This window comes from Ochotona princeps, chromosome Y (genome assembly GCF_030435755.1).
Source record: "Ochotona princeps isolate mOchPri1 chromosome Y, mOchPri1.hap1, whole genome shotgun sequence".
NCBI lineage: Eukaryota > Metazoa > Chordata > Mammalia > Lagomorpha > Ochotonidae > Ochotona > Ochotona princeps.
This window is the reverse complement of record NC_080866.1, coordinates 12073172-12091621: the sequence shown is the minus strand read 5'-3', so window position 1 is coordinate 12091621 and position 18450 is coordinate 12073172. Positions and strand designations below refer to the sequence as shown.

Sequence of the window (18450 nt, the reverse complement as noted above, 5' to 3'; positions counted from 1 at the left end):
TGTCCAGATTGGTTCAACAGTTTCTTGGGGAGACCATTTCTGGTCTGAAGTTTGAGCTGGCAGAATATCATCACAGTCAATTAAGAGTCCCAATATAACATCAACAGCAATTTGCAATGTTATGGAATTGACATGGTTTTGAGTAACCAGTGTATTAAAAAGAAAAAAAAAAAAAAAGGAAAACAAGTCCTAGCCACAACCTATGATTAGCTCATTGACATTTCAATTTTAGTTCATATACAGGACCGGCTGCTCTATACCTTAAAATGGCCATAAGGCACCATTCAGCTGTTTCGTGTCCATTTCATCTTAGTATTTAGCCAGTTGTTGTGTTGAAGTAAAATTTTGCTGATCTTGGCAGATTTTAGGATAATCCAGACTGGCTTGTAACTCTAACAAGATATATGTCAACATTTTAGGTGCAGAACATTTTTTTGGGGGGGGCGGTGTGCAGGAAAATCCTCAACACCATGGTGAGGAGTAACTAATCTTTGTGACCCACCCAGCGAGGCATGAGCCAATCCATGCCAGCTCTTTCCTGTCAGATTTCAAGTTCTACTTTCTGTTGTTTATTTATTTTAGGTTTTTTTTTTCTTTTCTTTTTTTTTTTTTTTTAGTTTGTATGATTGTTCGTTTGCTGTGATGGGTTTTCGAAGCGATCCCGATGGTCATTGCGAGGGAGGGGGGGTCCAGAGGTGGAGCCAGGCTCGGACCAGAGAAAGCTCTCCTCCCTGGTCCTGAAGGACGTTTATTGTTGTTCTGTTTCTGCAGACCACTCAGGGCTTCTGGTTGTCTTTCTGATGACGTTGGTTTCTGCACGGTAGTGTTTGGACTTCTTTCATCCCCTGTGGAAGCTCCGGTACCTAGAACCTCTGTCCTAAACAGTAATAGCAGTGGTGGCATGTAACTTGGTCTTCAGGTGTGTATGCAGACAACATTCATTAGCATGAAGAAAACAGGTTGGTGAAAGATGTGTCTAAGGGTCACAAGTCAACATCCCCCAAAATCTCAGCAACACTCCTCTGTTTCTCTAACCCATTTCTCATGAAAGTGGAAACGTGCTTAAACATTTCTTCAGTCTGTACACTGTTGGAGAAACTCATGACTCCAATAGCTCAAGACCTCTCTGAACTAAATGCTGCTGGCTTGTGTTGGCTGTTAGATGATTTTATCTCTCTTTCACTCTCCTTCTCCACAAACACACTGCTTCCTCCCACATGTGTTCTCTAGTAAGCTGATGAGTGTAGTCTCAACCACACTCCCTGAAAGCATATGGCTTCTACCTTCTGTGTCCTCTGGTGTGTGATGAAATGTAACTTCTGTGTGAAAACCCTCCTACACTCCCTTCAAATTGAGAGCTTCTCCCTTGTGAGTCTCTTGGTGCCTGGTGAGGTGTGATTTTTGTGTGAAGCATTGCCTGCATTATTCACAATCATTGGGTTTCTTCCCAGTTTGCAAACTCTCTGGTGACAGATAATAATCTGTGACATATCACTGATGCCCTACAAACAGTTGCCATACTCAGTCCCTACTCTGTTTGGGAATGCTACCTCTCAGAGAAGATTTGAATGCTTCCTCTGCATTCACTGCCTAGCCTCTTGTGGAATCATCCTCTTTTTCTCACTCTCACTCGAAGCCTCCAATGACTTTTGGGTGGAGGCTGGAAGAAAAAAAGAATTGCCCTTATTTCTCCCTCTGCTTTTTTGTTTTTGAAATGGGTTTGGAATTTTTATGGACCTCTCATCCTTAACTGTGTCATGGCATCTATGTGGATCAGATGGTGCCCATCCCCTTGAGAATGGTTCCCTGGTTACAGGAGCTGTCTTGCAGATGTTTCTGAGAAGTCCCAAGAGCAGTAACTAAGGATGGCATGTCAAATGAGGGACTTGTGACTGAAAGCGACAAGCGAGCATAGGTAACCAGGATGGATTTCTGACTACACTGTGTCTTCCAAAATAAGATGGTTTGAGGTTAGGACAGATACAGAGAAACAGCCTGGCTACCTGCTTTCACTTGGGTTAAGCCTGTCCTACTATTTGTTCCTCATGTACTAGCAACAGCTGGCATCCACCAAGTGATCCTGTGTGATACGTCAATTATCTTCTTTTTTTTTAAATTTCTATGACAGCTTTAGAAATCCAAAAGGTCTGTATCAGCAGATCTTTTCACAAATGAACCAGTCCAATGCAACCCAACTACCATTCTGTAGTTTCACTCTTAGACTACCTTCATAGCTTAGACCTCAGGGACCTCTACCACATCTGTTGAGGATGTCCTCTTCATTCATGTTTCCCTGTACTTCTCTGTCCCCCAAAGCCTTCACTTGGATCTCTGGCACTTTGTCTGAAAAGTTACTTGAGGCTATCTTTTTGTGTTGAAAAGAACTCTGATCACTCAGGGTAGAATTTCCTTCTTGACACTCTTTATGAACAGGAAGAGCTCTATGAAGGAAGAAGCCACACAACAGGAGATCCACAAATTTGGAAGACACATTTTGTTTAAGATGAGCACCTATGAGTAGATCTGTGTTTCTCAACCCAAAATAAGTGCAACTTGATGTTTTGTGTTACTGCTCTGGCTAGGCAAGGGACAGTAATGCCCGTTCCTGAGTCTGAGACAACCTAACTACCACTGACTCATGCCTACGCCAAGGATTGCTTTTCCTCCCTGTCACACAAATCATGTGAAAGACTATCGTCAGGTGTCATGCCTCTCTGTATTGACCAATCTCAGCGTTTGCCTATTTTCCATGCATTGGACCTTCCCACTTCCAAGATTACTCCATCCATTGACTGACTAGCTCTCTGACCCCAATTTCAGATACCCACTGCCCTCTGATAGGTTTACACATAAGACTCTATCAACCTCAGTGAGATGACCCAAATCTCCACAAGAGTCTTTTTTCATCAGGAAAATCTAGACGGGGGAAAACAGCGTGGTGGTGAGGTGCGTTAAGCTTCAGACTGCAGTGCTGCCAGCCTGTATATATGATTGCTGGACTCGTAGCTATGCTGCTTCTGAGCAACACCCCTGAGACTACATCTGGGAAAACAGCAGACTATGGCCTTAGTTTGTAGATGCCACTATGTGCGAAACCTGAAAGAAATTCTTTGGCCCTGACCTAAATCTGGTCCAGCCCTGGTTGTTGGGGCTATTTGGGAAATGAGCCAGCAGATAATGGATTTCTCTCTTACCTGTTTATAGCTTTTCAAGTAAATAGAAAAGTCTTTCTAAAGAGGCAAACAGACATGAAAACCAGACCTATTCTGAAACACTTGGCTGTGCTCATACTCATATTTCACTCAATTGTATTATTCAGCAAATCTCCACTTCCATGGACAGTCTTAAGCACAAAATTCACATGACAACATCGCATTGAAACAATGACTAAATAGAAACATATGGCTTTTTTTTGGGAGGGGCCGGGGAGCATGGAGAAAATGTAAAATAAACTGTTCATGATCCAGAGGGAACTTCCATAGTAGAAGAGCTGCAAAGTGACCAAGACCTTGTTTTTTGTGTTGGGCCCTCTCCAAAGGGGGTGTTGTGGGATACTTTTGTGCACCAAGTATTTAACAAATAAAAGAACTAAATGAAAACGGTATCAATTGTTCCCAGGAGTCAAAGACATAAAACATGGGTCAGGATTTGGTTACACTGGTTTAAGTCACTGACTATGACACTGGTATGCTGTAGAAGCATTAGATTGAGCTCTGGTTGCTCCATGTTCAATCTCCTGTGTGTTACTGTACCCAGGGAAAGAGCACAAGATGGTTCAAATGCTGAAATACATGGGAGACCTAGATGCATTCCAGACTCCTGGCTCAAGCCAGAGATAATTTCAGCAGGTGCAGCATTTAATCTAATTGCATTTATATATGCATATATATATATATATACATATATATTATATTACATATTTATATATATTATATGCAGATACATGGTTGGTGTAGAGACAGAGAGGAAATCTTCTGCCTTTTGATTCACTCCCCAGTGGCCACAATAACCAGAGATGTGTCCATTCAAAATCTTGAGCCAGGAACTTCTTCCAGGGTCCCCCATGTGGGGGTAGGATCCCAAGGCTTGAAGCCATCCTCACGTGCTTTCCCAGACCACAACCAGGATTCTGGAAGGGATTTGGAGCAGTCAGGACATGAACCGGTGTCCATATGGGATCCTAGCATGTCCAAGGTGAGGACTTTAGCCATAGGATGCCATACTATGCCCTAGTGCAGCTTTTGGGGAATAAAACAGTAGGTGGTGATCTCTCCTTTCTATCTCTCTCTATCTCTGTGCTTGAGTCTCTTATAACTCTTCCTTTTATTTGATAAGTAAGTCTTTGTTTTTGCTAAATGGAAATCACATTTGAATTGAACTTTGGCAGCACTTACAATACATTTGACTCCTTAGAGTTGAATCACAAATATTCCCAAGGGGACTCCTTTGCTTATTTCAACACAACAGTGCTACTTACCTCTCACTGTTGTGAGCTCTTCCTTTTTCTTCCCTTCTTTTTCTTCTCGTTGCTTCCCTTGATACCCAGCTTCTGGCCATACTCATCCCCATACCATATTAGCAGCTCACAGCCTGGTTTGATGACCTGGCAGGTGCGGTAAAATATCTGCCTGTGGTACTGGAAGGCCACCAAATTCTGCTCCTCATCATTGCGGGCACAGTTCACATATCTGGGGTGGAGATAAATGCTGAGTTTGAATGCTCTGTCACGTTCAAATCTCGTGTGTTCTGTAATAGCCTCCACCCTGCTTGAATCCCAATTCTGCAAGAGCTCTCCCAGAAAACATACACCTCTCTCATGAGATCAGTGAACTCCCAGGTACAAGTTGTAGATACAGTGTTCATTGTGATAAGTATGCTTTCTTCCTTCCTTCCTCACTAGTCATCCTCAAAACTCAAGCCCACCTTACTCCCACCTTGACTGCCATGAAGCACACAGAGTTTCCCTAAACTCCAAATTTCATTCAGTTTTCTGCTACAGAATTGGATGAGTGGACACACTCCTTACATCTAGCTTTCCACACATGCTCCACACCTCAGCTTTCCCAAAGGCAATCCTTTGGAGTCCTTTCTCTTGGATCTTTCTCCTGGATCTTGGGAGTCCAAGATCCAGATCCAGAAATGTAGAGGAGTCTTCATTGTTTCTTATCCTCTCACAGAACTGCTCACAGAAACCCTTGTCCAGATGCAGCTTCCTTCTCTCATCCACATCCCAGGTTTGGTTTTGTTTTGCTTAATTGATAAAGTTTAGTGTTTTATTTTTATTTGAGAAGCAGAGAAGCAAAGAGGACAAGGGGAAAAAGACAGAGATGCCAGGAGAACGGGTGGAATGGGGACACAGAAAGGACACAGTGGCAGGCGGAAGCTTCAACCAGGTCTTCCACGTGGGCACAGAGGTCAAACATTGAGGACATTCTCCAAAACTTCCCTGGATGCATGGGGAAGCCACTGGTTTGGCAGTAGAGCAACCAGTACTTGGGATGCAGGCTTCACAGTCACTGCCTTAGCCCACTGCTTGTCAATGCCTGTCCCCAGAACCCAGCTGTTTACTCTTTTTTTTTTTTTTTTTATCTTTCACTGTCTCATCGATTGAAGGTCTTATGTCTGAAGTTGTTCTGACAGTGTATAATTGTCAAAAGACTAAGAAACATTACTGCCAGGCACCAATTTCATAGAATCTCCATGTATTTAGGAAATTTTTGACACTGGAAGGGCTTAATCAATGCTAATTAGAGAAAGAGTGAGTCTAATGGCCCCAGTTGATCTAGATTCCTCAAGGCCCATCTTTGTGTTCTGTTTACTAAGCATAGTGATTTATGTTATGGTAAGAAAGCAAGAATTAACAGCATCAAAGATGAAAAAGGCAACATAACAACAGACACCGCAGCGATTAAGGACATAATTAGAAATTACTACAAAGCGCTGTACTCCAACAAATCAGAAGACCAACAAGAAATGGAAAAGTTCTTAGGCTCACACAACCTGCCAAAACTTAGTCCAGAGGCAGCAAACGAACTGAACAAACCCATAACTGAAGCAGAGATTGAATCAGTGATTAAAGATCTCCCATCAAAGAAAAGCCAGGCCCTGACGAAAACGCTACAGAATTCTACAAAACATTCCGAACACAACTAACCCCAATCCTCTACAAACTCTTCAAAACAATAGAAAAGGAAGCAACCCTGACAAACTCGTTCTATGAAGTCAACATTACCTTAATCCGAAAACCAGACAGAAAACCAACAGAGAAAGAAAACTACAGACCTATCTCTTTGATGAATATTGATGCTAAGATTCTCAACAAAACCCTAGAAAATAGAATTCAAAAACACATCGGACAGATCATTCATTCAGATTAGGTAGGATTCATCCCTGGAATGCAGGGATGGTTCAACATCCGGAAATCCATATATGTGATACACCATATCCAAAAACTGAAAAACAAAAATCACATGATCGTATCAATAGACGCAGAAATAGCTTTCGACATAATCCAACACCACTTCCTGCTAAAAACCCTAACCAAGGTAGGCATTGATGGAATAAACCACAACATAATTAAAGCGATATATGAAAAACACAACGCCAGCATCATACTGAATGGAGAAACACTGGAACCCTTCCCATTGAGATCTGGAACAAGACAGGGATGTCCACTTCCTCCAATACTATTCAACATAGTCCTAGAGGTACTCGCTGAGGTCATAAGACAAGAAAAAGCAATCAGAGGAATCCAAATGGGAAACAAATCAAGCTCTCACTGTACACTCTCACCATACACTAAGATCAAATCTAAATGGATAACAGATCTAAACCTACATCAAGAAACCTTCAAACCTTTGGAAGAAAAGGTTGGAAATACACAGCAAGATCTGGGGGTAGGTCCATACTTCCAAAAAAGAACACCAAAGGCAATAGCAATCAAGACCAGAATAAACAAATGGGATTTCATCAAACTAAGAAGCTTCTGTACAGCAAGGGAAATAATCAACAAAGTAACAAAGTAACCCACAGAATGGGAGAAGATATTCACGCACTACATAGGTGATAGAATATACAAAGAGCTACAAAACAACCAAAATGTCAAAACAAACAAGCCACTCAAGAAATGGGCATGGGAAATGGGCAGACACTTCACAAAAGAACAAACCCAAATGGCAAATAAACATACGAAAAAATGCTCAAGTTCCCTGGCTTTTAATTGATTGGGATGATACTCTGCTGGCTCTGCCTGCCGTCCAGAGAGGGTATGCCTAAGAAGCCGTTGAACTTGGCTGGACAATAAGATGCGGGTTTCTATGTTTGGTATATGCTTGCAATGGAGGAATCTCAACTGAACTTGAACTGTGGTTATGCAAAATGTGGAGGAATCCACTATGGTGGGAGGGATTGGGGAGGAGTGGGGAGAATCCAAGTACCTATGAAACTGTGTCACATAATGCAATGTAATTAATGAATAAAAAAAAAAGAAATAGTATTTATATAGAATATGCTTTTAGAAACAGGTCATGACATTCACAGGTCATTAGAATAAACATGAAAGAGGACATATGATGCAAAAGTCACGGAGGAAAGTAAAGGAGAAAGAAAAGAGATCTTGTCTTGGAGAGAAATATCCTGTGTAGTTGTAACATGCCATGGCTCTTACCTCATCCAGTTGGCCAAAGAAGTATCCTTTCCATCCACGTACTCATAGCTGTTCCTGCCCTTGGCTATCTGAGTTTCAAAAAAATAGGTTAATACGTTTCTGAAATGGGTGTAGCTCAGCAGAATTATTAACAACTCTATCCTCATGTTCTGTGACATTACATGACTCCGACACATGTTGAGACTTTACATAGTGTTGGTACACATTTATTCTGGTTTTATTTCCCTACAGTAGAAGCCCATAGAGGAGATTGCCACTGCTTTATTTTTAACAGCCCAGTGATTTTCTCTAGGCTAATATTTATTTATTTTTTGGAATTATTTATTTTTATTACAAAGTCAGATGTACAGAGAAGAGGAGACAGAGAGAGAGATTGGAAGATCTACCATCTGATGAGCCACTCCCCCAACTAACCACAGCAGCCGGTACTGTGCCGATCCGAAGCTGGGAACCAGGAAACTCTTTGGGGTCTCCCATGCAGATGCAGGGTGCCAAGGCGTGGGCTGTCCTCAACTGCTATCCTAGGCCACAAACAGGGAGCTGGATGGCAAGTGGAACTGCTGGTATTAGAAAGAGTGCCCAGTTTTGATCCCAGCAGGCTCAAAGTGAGGACTTTAGCCACAAGGCCACGACACCGAGCCCTATGCTAATCTTTACAGCCTGGCTGATCATGTTGGCTCAACTCATGCCATAATGTGTAGAAGGACACATGAACCAGTCTCATGCTAGGCAGGTGAAAAGCCATCAGACTGGAAAGGGATGTGCTTCTTACCTGCCAGCTGTACCCACTGTCAGCTTCCTCTTCTACTTCTGTGATCTTGTCCTCAAAAGGACCAAAGTGCAGCCCCAAAGGCAGATCAGATGCTTCATTAAATACTCCAAGCCCAGCTTCCGGAATGCTCGATGGGCCAACTCGAAGTCCAGTGGGCACACTGAGGAGAGCACGACTAGGATGTCCCTTTTCCACTGGATTGTCCTTTAGAAACACGGGGGGTCCATGAGCAGCACAGCTCTTCAGGAAGCAGATCTGACACTTCTCACAATCTGGAGATGAGAGTGGAAGGGATGAGGAACATATACCAAACGTTGCTGGCTATAGAGAGCATCAGAAGCAGTCAAGTGTTCACATCACTCAGTCTCAGTCTTGCACCCCAAGTTACCAGAAGACAGAATGATGTAAGACCAAATTACAAGTGGAATTTCAATTCAGACTATGGGATTTTTCTTTGTGGATGTGCCAAAGGGTCACTTACACAGGTAGTCATCATCCTCAGTCTCACTGAACTCTTTATATGTCTGACTCTTTCTTCCTTTCAAGTTGTACATCTGAAATTCTTCATTCCCATCCTTTCTTCTGAGTTCTGAGATGGAGAGACTAAGTCAGTGAAGTTATCAGTTCTTTTGGGTTTAATGTTTCAAATAAAATAAAGGGCTTTCAAGACAAGGAAAAACTGCATGGACATTTGTTTTTCATTACAATCTCTGGTTTTAATTCATTTCCCCTGAAGTTTGAATATCTGTTTATTTAAACAGCAAAGAAAGACACATCTAGAGATTGACACAGCAGTTGAGAGAATCAGAGTATACAGAATAAAGAGAGAGGTGGATAGGTTCACTTTTTGAGTAACCTGGATAGCACCCAAATCAGTCTCAGATCAGAAAGCTTTATTCAGTTTTCCCAGGGGGTTGTAAGACCTCAATCACTTATCTCCTCACCAAGTGTTACTAATTTGTATATCAACAATTTGCTAGAGTCAGAGATAGGGTCAGTTCTGGAACCCAGGCACTCTGCCATGGGAAACAGGCATATTAACTAGTATCTTCACTCCTAGGGCAACTGACTTCCTCTCCATGAAGTGTCTGCATATAGGCTAAGTAACCTGATCCCACTGTTTTTTTTTTTTTAGATATTCCCCAAAGAGCTTAAAATGTAATCATGTTTCTAGAGGCTCTATTTATTTTGTGTTGAGTGTGACCCAAGCATGCAATTGCATCCCTCACAGCTTGACCATCCTCATCAAGCTTCACCTTCCCTGGGCTTCCTAGTGGGCCTAGAGAGACAGCTCCTGAAATTATTTTCTTACCAAGTTTTTGTGTAGAGTGCTGTCCTGAGCTGTTTGATTCCTTAGGATGGAACACTGCTTTCCGGCCCTTCTTTGAGCCAGTTGTGTTTAGTAAATTTGCAGTTCCTGATGATTCCTTCGTACTGATTTCATTATGTAAAGGCCCGCTGGACTTTCCCTTTAATGAGAAAGTAACATGTTTTTTTAAACTAACTGTTCAGTGCATTTGTCCTTTGGGATTGCAAAGTGTTTTCAGGTACATGGCATTCTTTAAAGTATCAGCAAACATGGGAACATATGAGGTGATTGAATACTGAAGGGAAAAGCAGTGTCTGTGTTTCTAGTGTATTTGGGGATAGATCACATCATTTGAGCCTGTTTCTCTCTAGATGGTTTTCAATTTCCTCTGCACAAATGAAAGTGGAAAAGGGGAGAAGATTTAGAAAGATAATCTGGAGGACAATATTTGTGAAAGCAGGTTGGTAGGGCTTCTTTAGGAAAGTATGTCTTATCAACCTGTGGACCGTGAAGGGAAAATATAGGAAAGCACAGACAGGATGAGATACAACTGGAGAATTTGGTGGCATACATGAGGTTAGAAAAAAAATTAAGATGGTGATAAAAGCTGAAAAGGACAATATCCTGAGCTTAATTGATTTGGGGATTGGATAAGCTGGTGCCTATATCAATTGGCTTGAACCCAGATGTACTGTTAGATACTTCTCCACAGCTACTCTTGTTGACCTGTAAATTGGCATACATGTAGCTAAAGTTCATTTTGAGATATTACATACTCATTAATTTGATTTAGTAATATCTATACTGCTACGACCAGTTTACCATGTTTTTATAGCTGAAACCCAAGTCATACATACATATATCATATATATGATACATATAGCAGATATGTATAAGATATGTCTTTAGAATTCCTTGGACTTGCTTTTCTGTTTTATCAGAAAATGTTGAATGAATTTTCCAGAAAATTTGGGGAAGTTCTTCATGACCCAAACTCTGCCAAAATTTTGGAGAAATATTTGTAATCAACTGGACACTCAAAAGTCACGTTGTATTGTCTAAGCAACAGGAAACAAAAATAATTGCAAACATTGGAAGGACTGCGTACTTAGTACCCAGAGAAAGAGGATGTTGTTTTGTCCTACAAGAATGAGGACATGAGTTCAAGATACAATTCTGTTTAATGTATGAGTGAACACAGAGGGAAGTTTAAATTACTGCCTGTTTGATACATTCTCAGCATTAAAGCCTGGAGTCTTCAGGCTTGGAGGTTCTCTCTCTCTCTCTCCAGTAAGATTTCATGTTAATTCGTAAGGAACATTTCCAGAGGGAAAGAGAGACAACTATTATCAGTCCACTGGATCATTCCCAAGTGATGGCTACAGCCAGAGCCAAGCTGATCTGAAGCCCAGAACCAGGAGCCTCCTCCAGGTCTCCCACGTGGTGCCATGGTCGTAAGGCTTTGGGCCATCCTACACTGCTTTCCCAGGCCATCAGCAGGGAACTGGATGGGAAGTGGAACAGCTGGGAAATGAACTGGCTTCCACATGGGACCTCGGAGTGTGCAAGGTGAGGATTTAGCCACTAGGCCCTTGCAGACTTTCTCTGCTCTAAATAAAGTCCCTATGAAGGTGTGGACACCCACTCTTATCTCAAACACTTAACAGTACAATACCTCACATTCCTCAACATTTAAAGGAGTGTATTTCAGTAACTGATTCATAGGGTTGTTGGAAGGTTTAACTGTGTGTGTTGATGATAAACCTTACAAAGTCTGAAATACCGTGAAAACAACACAAGAAGTAGCGACACAAGAAGTCTTGTTTAAGGTTCCTGATCGTGTTAGCTATTACGAAAGATTATGAGAGGAAGAAGACAGTTAATAGTATACGGTGTCCTTTCTTCTCTTACCTGTGAGGGACTTAAGAGGATCATTATTTATCGATTTATTATTATTTACTTTAGTGAAAGGGTTTTAAGAGCTACTCACCTTCTGCTGTCTGGTGTGTTTCTTTTTGCAGGTCATGCGATGAGGTTTGACTAGAAGGTGACAAGAAAGCATTGATAAATACTTCAAAACTTTGCAAACTCTTAGCAGAAAAGCACTTTGGATCAGAGAGTAGGGATTCTACCTGTGATCCAGATGTGACATGAAAATATCTTTTAACTATCACTAAGATGTATGTGTATGTGTTGAAGATTTTTATCTTTAAAACAGACCCAAAAAACAAAAGAAATCCTTCATTTCCACCTCCACTCTGACTTATGTCTATTGTGTTCAATTAAATAAAGTAATTTGATTTTCAGAATGTAACTGATGAACAATTTAGGAACAGAAAGAAATTTCCTTGAAAAGAAAATAAAAATCATACGGAAAAATCTGTAATTAATTGCATAGTTAGTTTTTAGAAATTGAAAATAATTTCTCTAAGATCAGAAACAAGGAATGGTTTCTACATACTTGCTACTATTATTTGATCTGAAACTTTTCCTAGACAGAACAATGAGGTGAGGAAATAGCTTCTCCAATTTGGAAATGAAGCAACATGTTTTCTACATTTGCATTTGGCATGAGCTTACACATGGAAAACCCTGAAAATTCCATTAACAACCTGTGAGACTTAATAAAAAAAAATAGCATAGTCATCAGAAAGAAAGAAAGTCAACACTTCCAATGAATTGTTGGGTGGCAGTTTGAGTAGTCTACAACATGAGCAACCCCATTCTTGAGCACTGGTTTCAGTTCCTCCTGTCATTTTCACTTCATCACCTGGTGGTGCAATTGGGGAAGCAGGAAGTAATGGCCCTAATACTTGGGATTCTTCTACCCAAATGAAAGCTTCCGGTCTCTAATGTTGACCAGGTTCATCTGCACAGACTAGGGAGTGAATAAATGGGTAGATCTCTCTGTCTCTTTTTCGCTCCCTGTCTCTGACTTTGAACAACATACACAAACCACTTATGTACAAGCTTGGTTGTACTTCCGTCTTGAATTAGTTAGTTCATGTTAAGTGTCAACTGTTCATACATTTTCCACTTTTTGTCTGATTAATAGCATAGTTACTGTTCTAGGATCTTATATAAGTCAGCAGCCTCTGACAGGCACTGTTTTCAAGATAGTAAATGGTGTTAATCAAATATTGCTGAGTTTGATCCCAAGAATGGTTTTCAGTTGCTGCTTATTTCTCCTGGCCCTCACTTTCTTTATAGGCCTCTATTCTCAAAAGCATTAGTGTTGTCCAGGGGCTGTGAGTGCCAGCACTCATAAGAAAGCCAGATGAGGGGGCTCTCAGAGTTAGATTAAAGCAAAATCTTCCCTTTAGGCAATACACCTAGAAGAAGAAGTGCTAGGCAAAGCGATTCATAGCACTCCCAGGATGGACTGGGAGTATTGAGTACAGGTGAGAGGTCTGCATAGTCAGAACACAAACATCCTTGTCCATATTCATCCCTGAACAGGTGGGACAAGGGGAGGGGAAACACACAGGCACAATGGGCTGATGCTGCATAGGTCTGTGTGACTTGCATGCTATATTTCCACTTCATTTTTGAAAGTAGGTCTGCTCTGACTTGCCAATCTTTGCACACTATTCCTTGGAGAACTACATGGAAACATTTTTGAAGGCATCTTGGAATGTTAGAAGACATGAGAGGTTGCTGTGTAATCACAGTGGCTACAGAAGAACAAAGTATCAGCCATGTCCTCTGGTCTCGATACAGTTGTCTATTCTGCCGATGCTAAACATCTGTCCTGAACCTCCTGTGCCAACCTCACTAACACAGCAATGTGCCCGAGGCTCTCACCTCCAGATTTCCCAGTGCTGAAGCTGGGTGTGTCCAAGCTTGCTTTGGCAGGAATCTTGACACATGTGATTCTGGTATCCCACTCCAACTCCTCTGAGTCTGTCATCAAGCAAGAATTCTGAGAGAGGGAAGATGCAGGGGCTTGCTCTGAGCTAGGTCTGAAAACCAGGAACCCAGCCATGGGCTGTGGCACCAGCAGGATAGTGATCAACAGGCAGGCTCTGCTCTCACTGAATTCCTACAGCTCTAGACATCTGCTGTCTCAACAAAGAGAGGTGCATCGTCATGGAAACCAGAATGTGGGGCAGACAGGCAGTTAATGGAATACTGGAATTCAGGGCTCCTTGGGGGTGAGGAGGGGGCCAAGCATGTCAACTTACAGACCTTCAGGTTTGTACTGAGAATGATGGGCTTCCCCAGAGGTGGATAAAGTTTGCGGTCTCAGGTGAAACAGGGTTGGAGTCTAAGATGGGAAGCTTATGAGCCTGACTGAAGAGTATGTGCCTTTGGTACTTTGAGGTTACTGAAACCTGGGTAAGTGTATGCATTATTTGAGGCTAAGCATTTGTGTGAATGAGGCTTGGGATCTCTCAAGTTGGGCAGTTTAGGACTGGCCTGGACTTTATTCAAAGGACAACTCTGTGATTGGTGACATGCTGGGTGGGGGTTATTGCAGCACACCAGGCTTGAGGGCAAAGGGCTCTCTCAGGCTAGTGGACATGGTCTCTCAACTGCAAAGGACCCATACTCTATCACCCTGAGGAGATTGGTAGGTGCTCAGGGTGAAGGGGCCTGTGGCACAGGCTAAGGAGAAAGGGGTCACACTACAATGTCACGGCCTGGGCTCTGGTCTATTATTCCTGCTCTCCCAAGTGCTGTTAACCACTGTTGTCCCCTCCTGTGACACGTCTGGGATTACAGAAAATGCCAGTATGAAGTGTGAATATTCTGTATGGTACTGCTTTCTGATGATGCTATGATGAAAGCAATAGTGCTGGTTGGCAATCTAGGAACTGATGGTGCACGGCAGAGGAAGGAGCCACGACTATCAGTCATGGTTACCTCAGCCTTGAGTCCTGTTGGTTTGGGTGGAGCTGAGTTTACTCGCACCCAAGTCCTGGCCCTATGCACAGCACATCTGTGTCCTACTCAGGGAATAGTAAGACCTCCAAGAGTCAAGCTCAAGTCAAGCTTCAACTTCAGAATGCTGCATTTATGCTGGGCCTTTCTGGAACCCAAGCCAGACTTGTTTTCAATAGCTCAACTCCAGGCAGAAGCAACTGTGTCCTGAAAAGTCAAAATCCATGTTGTGTATTGTGTCCTGGTTATGCTGAAACACATGTGGGCTGTTTCTGGGTGTGCCAGTGTCTATGTGTGTGATGGTTCCTGGGAGTTCAGGGTGTATATGTGTGCTATTTTCTGAAATGTCAGTATCTGAACTAATGCATATTCTTTGGTGTTCAGCACCTCTCCATGTGTACTGCTTTCTGAAAGGCTAGGGGCAATGTGTTAATTATTTTATTGGCGGCAGGGCTCTGAGTTAGGGGCTTTCCCTTTGAACCTTGGGATTAGATGTATCTTGTTTCCTTGAATTCTGGAGACTGTGCATGTGTTACTTCCTAGGAGTGTGCGGTGATAGCTCTCACTTGTATTGCTCTGGCAGTAGTATTGGTCTCATCCTCAAGTCCTAAGCCATTAGTTATAGCATTATGATTGTACCTGTGAGTTGTAGAGTCTATTTTCTGTTGTTAATATCAAATTGCCAGGTCTGTGTTGTAGTGAATGTGTACCTTTGCTAACCCTGATGAATCAATTCATTAAAAATGAAAATGATAAAGAAAGGAAATTGTATTGCTAGGAGAAAAATGAGAAAACAGTGAAGCAGAATAAGGGAGAACTTTACAGTACAGAATCAAAACAGGAAATACATATATTTAATACTTGAGGCTATAGCTGAAGGGGAAGATAAAGTATTAGTGACAGAAAAAAATAACGTCAACTTAGAGAAAGATACAAATTTGAATGTCTTTGCCTTGAATAACCACAAAAGTGTTCAGCGGAAGAGAACAAGTAAATTCAAGAGATGTATTAAATGTCACAATGAGCATAGAGAAATATAACAAATGCTAATTTTTTAAAAAACATATTTTTATTTCATTTTCTTTTTTTTAAATTAATTACATTGCATTATGTGATACATTTTTTTTTATGCACTGGGATTTTTCCCTGCCCCTCCCCAAACCCTCCCCCCCACGGTGGATTGCTCCACCTTGTTGCATTTCCATAGTTCAAATTCAATTGAGATTCTTTCATTGGAAGTTTTGACCAATCATAAATTGCAGCATCTTATTGTCCTGGTAAGTTCAATGGTTTCTTGGTGAGACCATCTCTGGTCTGAAGGTAGAGCCAGCAGGGTATCATCCCAATCAATTAAAAGCCACAACATAATATTTCCAATCATTTACAACATTATGGCATTAATTGACATGGTATTGGTTAATCAATATGTTAATAGGAAAATGCAGGTTCTCAACCACATCCTGTGACTTCTTCATAGACATTTCAATTTTGGTTTACATTCAACCGTGTTCTACACACCTTAAAATGGCTTAGATGGCTATTCAGCTGTCTCATGCCTATTTTCATTTTAGTCTTTAGCAGTTTATAGCATTGAAGCATGTTTTCGCTGAACCTGGCTGTTTTTCAGGTGGTCTAACTCTATAATTCTAACTGGATATATTTCAACAGTTTAGGTGAGCATGTTTAGCAGGGGTGTGCAGAGAAATGTTCCATACCCTAGTGAGGAGTAACTAATCTTTGTGTCCCACACAGTGAGTTATAAGTGCATCCATGCTAACAATTTCCTGTCTGTTTCTAAGCTTTCCTTGTTGTTCTCTGTCTATCTATTCTAGTTTGGTTTGTTGGTTTGTTTGTGTGTTTGTTTTGAGTGGTTTCTGGAGCCCTCCTGATGGTTATTACGAGAGAGGGTGGGGACCCAAAGTTGGAAGCAGGCAAGGACCAGAGAAAGCTCCTCTCCCTCGTCCCGAAGAAAGTTTACTGTTCTTCTGTGTCTGCGGACCACTCAGGGTTCCTGGTTGTTGTTCCGATGACCTTGGATCCTGCAAGGCAGGACTTGGGCTTCTTCCATCCCATGTGGTAGATCCAAATGGGGGTGGTTGACCTCAGAGTTCTTGGTCTCCGAAGGCACTCCATTTCCTCATGGTCTCCTTGGCAGTAGGGATGTAGTCCGTGGTGCTCCTTGGTACTGATAGTCCTTGGTGAGTATCTGGGAGTATTAAGGGTTGGTATAAAAGTCTCCTCCTGTCCGCCTGACCATTCTGAGGTCCCCCCTGCTCTATGCATATGCCCTCCTGTTAAGAGGTTGTTAGGATTACTCCTGATTCCCCCATATGCCTTTGTATATTTACTATTGTCTAATGCTAATTCGAATCTGTTTCTATGAGTTACCAGTTATGATCCTGATAGGTTATATTTCCCGTCTGCCTCACACCTTCTAGGGTGATGTAGATTTCTCTGTTCTCCCTCCCCTTTTCCAAGTATTATGCGGACTTACAAGTACATTAGGTTTAACTTTGTTGCTTTTTTTTTTTTTTGCCTTAATATTTATGCTTACTTTTGCTGGGAATCACCAGAAATTCATCTCTGACCTACACTGGGAGTCCATTTGGGCACCATTTCTAATCCTAGTGGCCCTGCTTCTCACCCAGCTCCCTGCTTGTAGCATGGTAAGGCATTTGAAAGATGTGGGACCCTTCATATATGGGGGAGACCTGGAAGAAGCTCCTGTCTGCTTGCTTCGGGTTGCTTTAGCTCCAGACATTGCAGCTGCTAAGGGAGTGAATCAGTGAACCGATGATCTTCTCCCCTGTCTCTGCGTCTCTCTGTATATCTGACTTTCCAATGAAAATATCTTTTAAAAAGATATATATATTTGTTTTCCAGCTGTCTTTAATCTACGTAATTACCAAATCAGGACTAGCCCAATACAGTAACTTCTTGCTTTGTGAGAATGCTTACTTCCTGAGAAACACATTCTCATGCAGTTTTCTGTGTGTATAAATACCATGCTGTGTGCTCAAACTAAGATGATTACAATGTTTGTCGGTGATGAGATTACTCTTTTCTGAGAACTTGCTAAATTGTGTTATACAGTGCTTGCTAAGTTGCTTGCTATACTCAACCATGTGCATGCATATCCATATAAAAGCCCTATCCATTGCAACAAAAAGAAGGACACTCTTCTAGGGTTTGCCAGTGGGTGAGCAGGTGCACCAATTATGGCATATCTGTGTAAGAGTATAGAAAAATAATGTCATTGGGAATGGAGCTGAAAGCTTTTTATTTTATGCTGCCATATATTTTTGAATCTGTGTATTATTTAAAGCCATTTATTTTTATTAGAAGGAGTAACGTGGGGACTGGAAAGGGAGGAGGAAGAATAAGGTAGGTAAGGAGAAAGGGAGAGTGGGAAGGAATAGACAGTCTGGAGTAGGATAGAGGAAAATAGGTCTCTCATCTGCTGATTCAGCCCGAAATTGCTACAAAAGCCAGGAGTAGGCCATTATGATGTTCCCTGCAGGTGTGTAGGTGCCAGAGCACATTGGCTATCTTCCACTATTCTGTCACATTAGCAGGAAGCTTGATCAGAAGAGGAGCACCAAGACTCCAATCATGTCCCAAATGAAATTCTAGGATTCTGGGTGATGCTTTACCGATGCCAGACCTGGCCCTGGAGATACATATGTCATTTCACATTTTCTATAGATGCTTTGTCATATTCCCACACAGTGTTGAGTCATGCCAAGTGGAGCATAATGCATAGAGTAATACCGTGCATTAACATCCTACAACCAATTATTAACAAGAGAGGACATGCAC

The 18450-nt window shown here is 41.8% G+C and overlaps 1 protein-coding gene across 1 annotated transcript; it reads right to left on the bottom strand.

The window, feature by feature from the left end:
* Window positions 1-4540: 4540 nt before the first annotated feature.
* LOC131478778 (histone-lysine N-methyltransferase PRDM7-like) lies at window positions 4541-9880 on the bottom strand (the record flags this gene model as incomplete). The annotated part of the gene is made up of 5 exons (XM_058659350.1): window positions 4541-4688; window positions 7667-7734; window positions 8439-8710; window positions 8920-9027; window positions 9751-9880. Coding segments are annotated over 5 exons (726 nt in total), but the record flags the coding sequence as incomplete, so codon positions are not given.
* Window positions 9881-18450: the final 8570 nt, after the last annotated feature.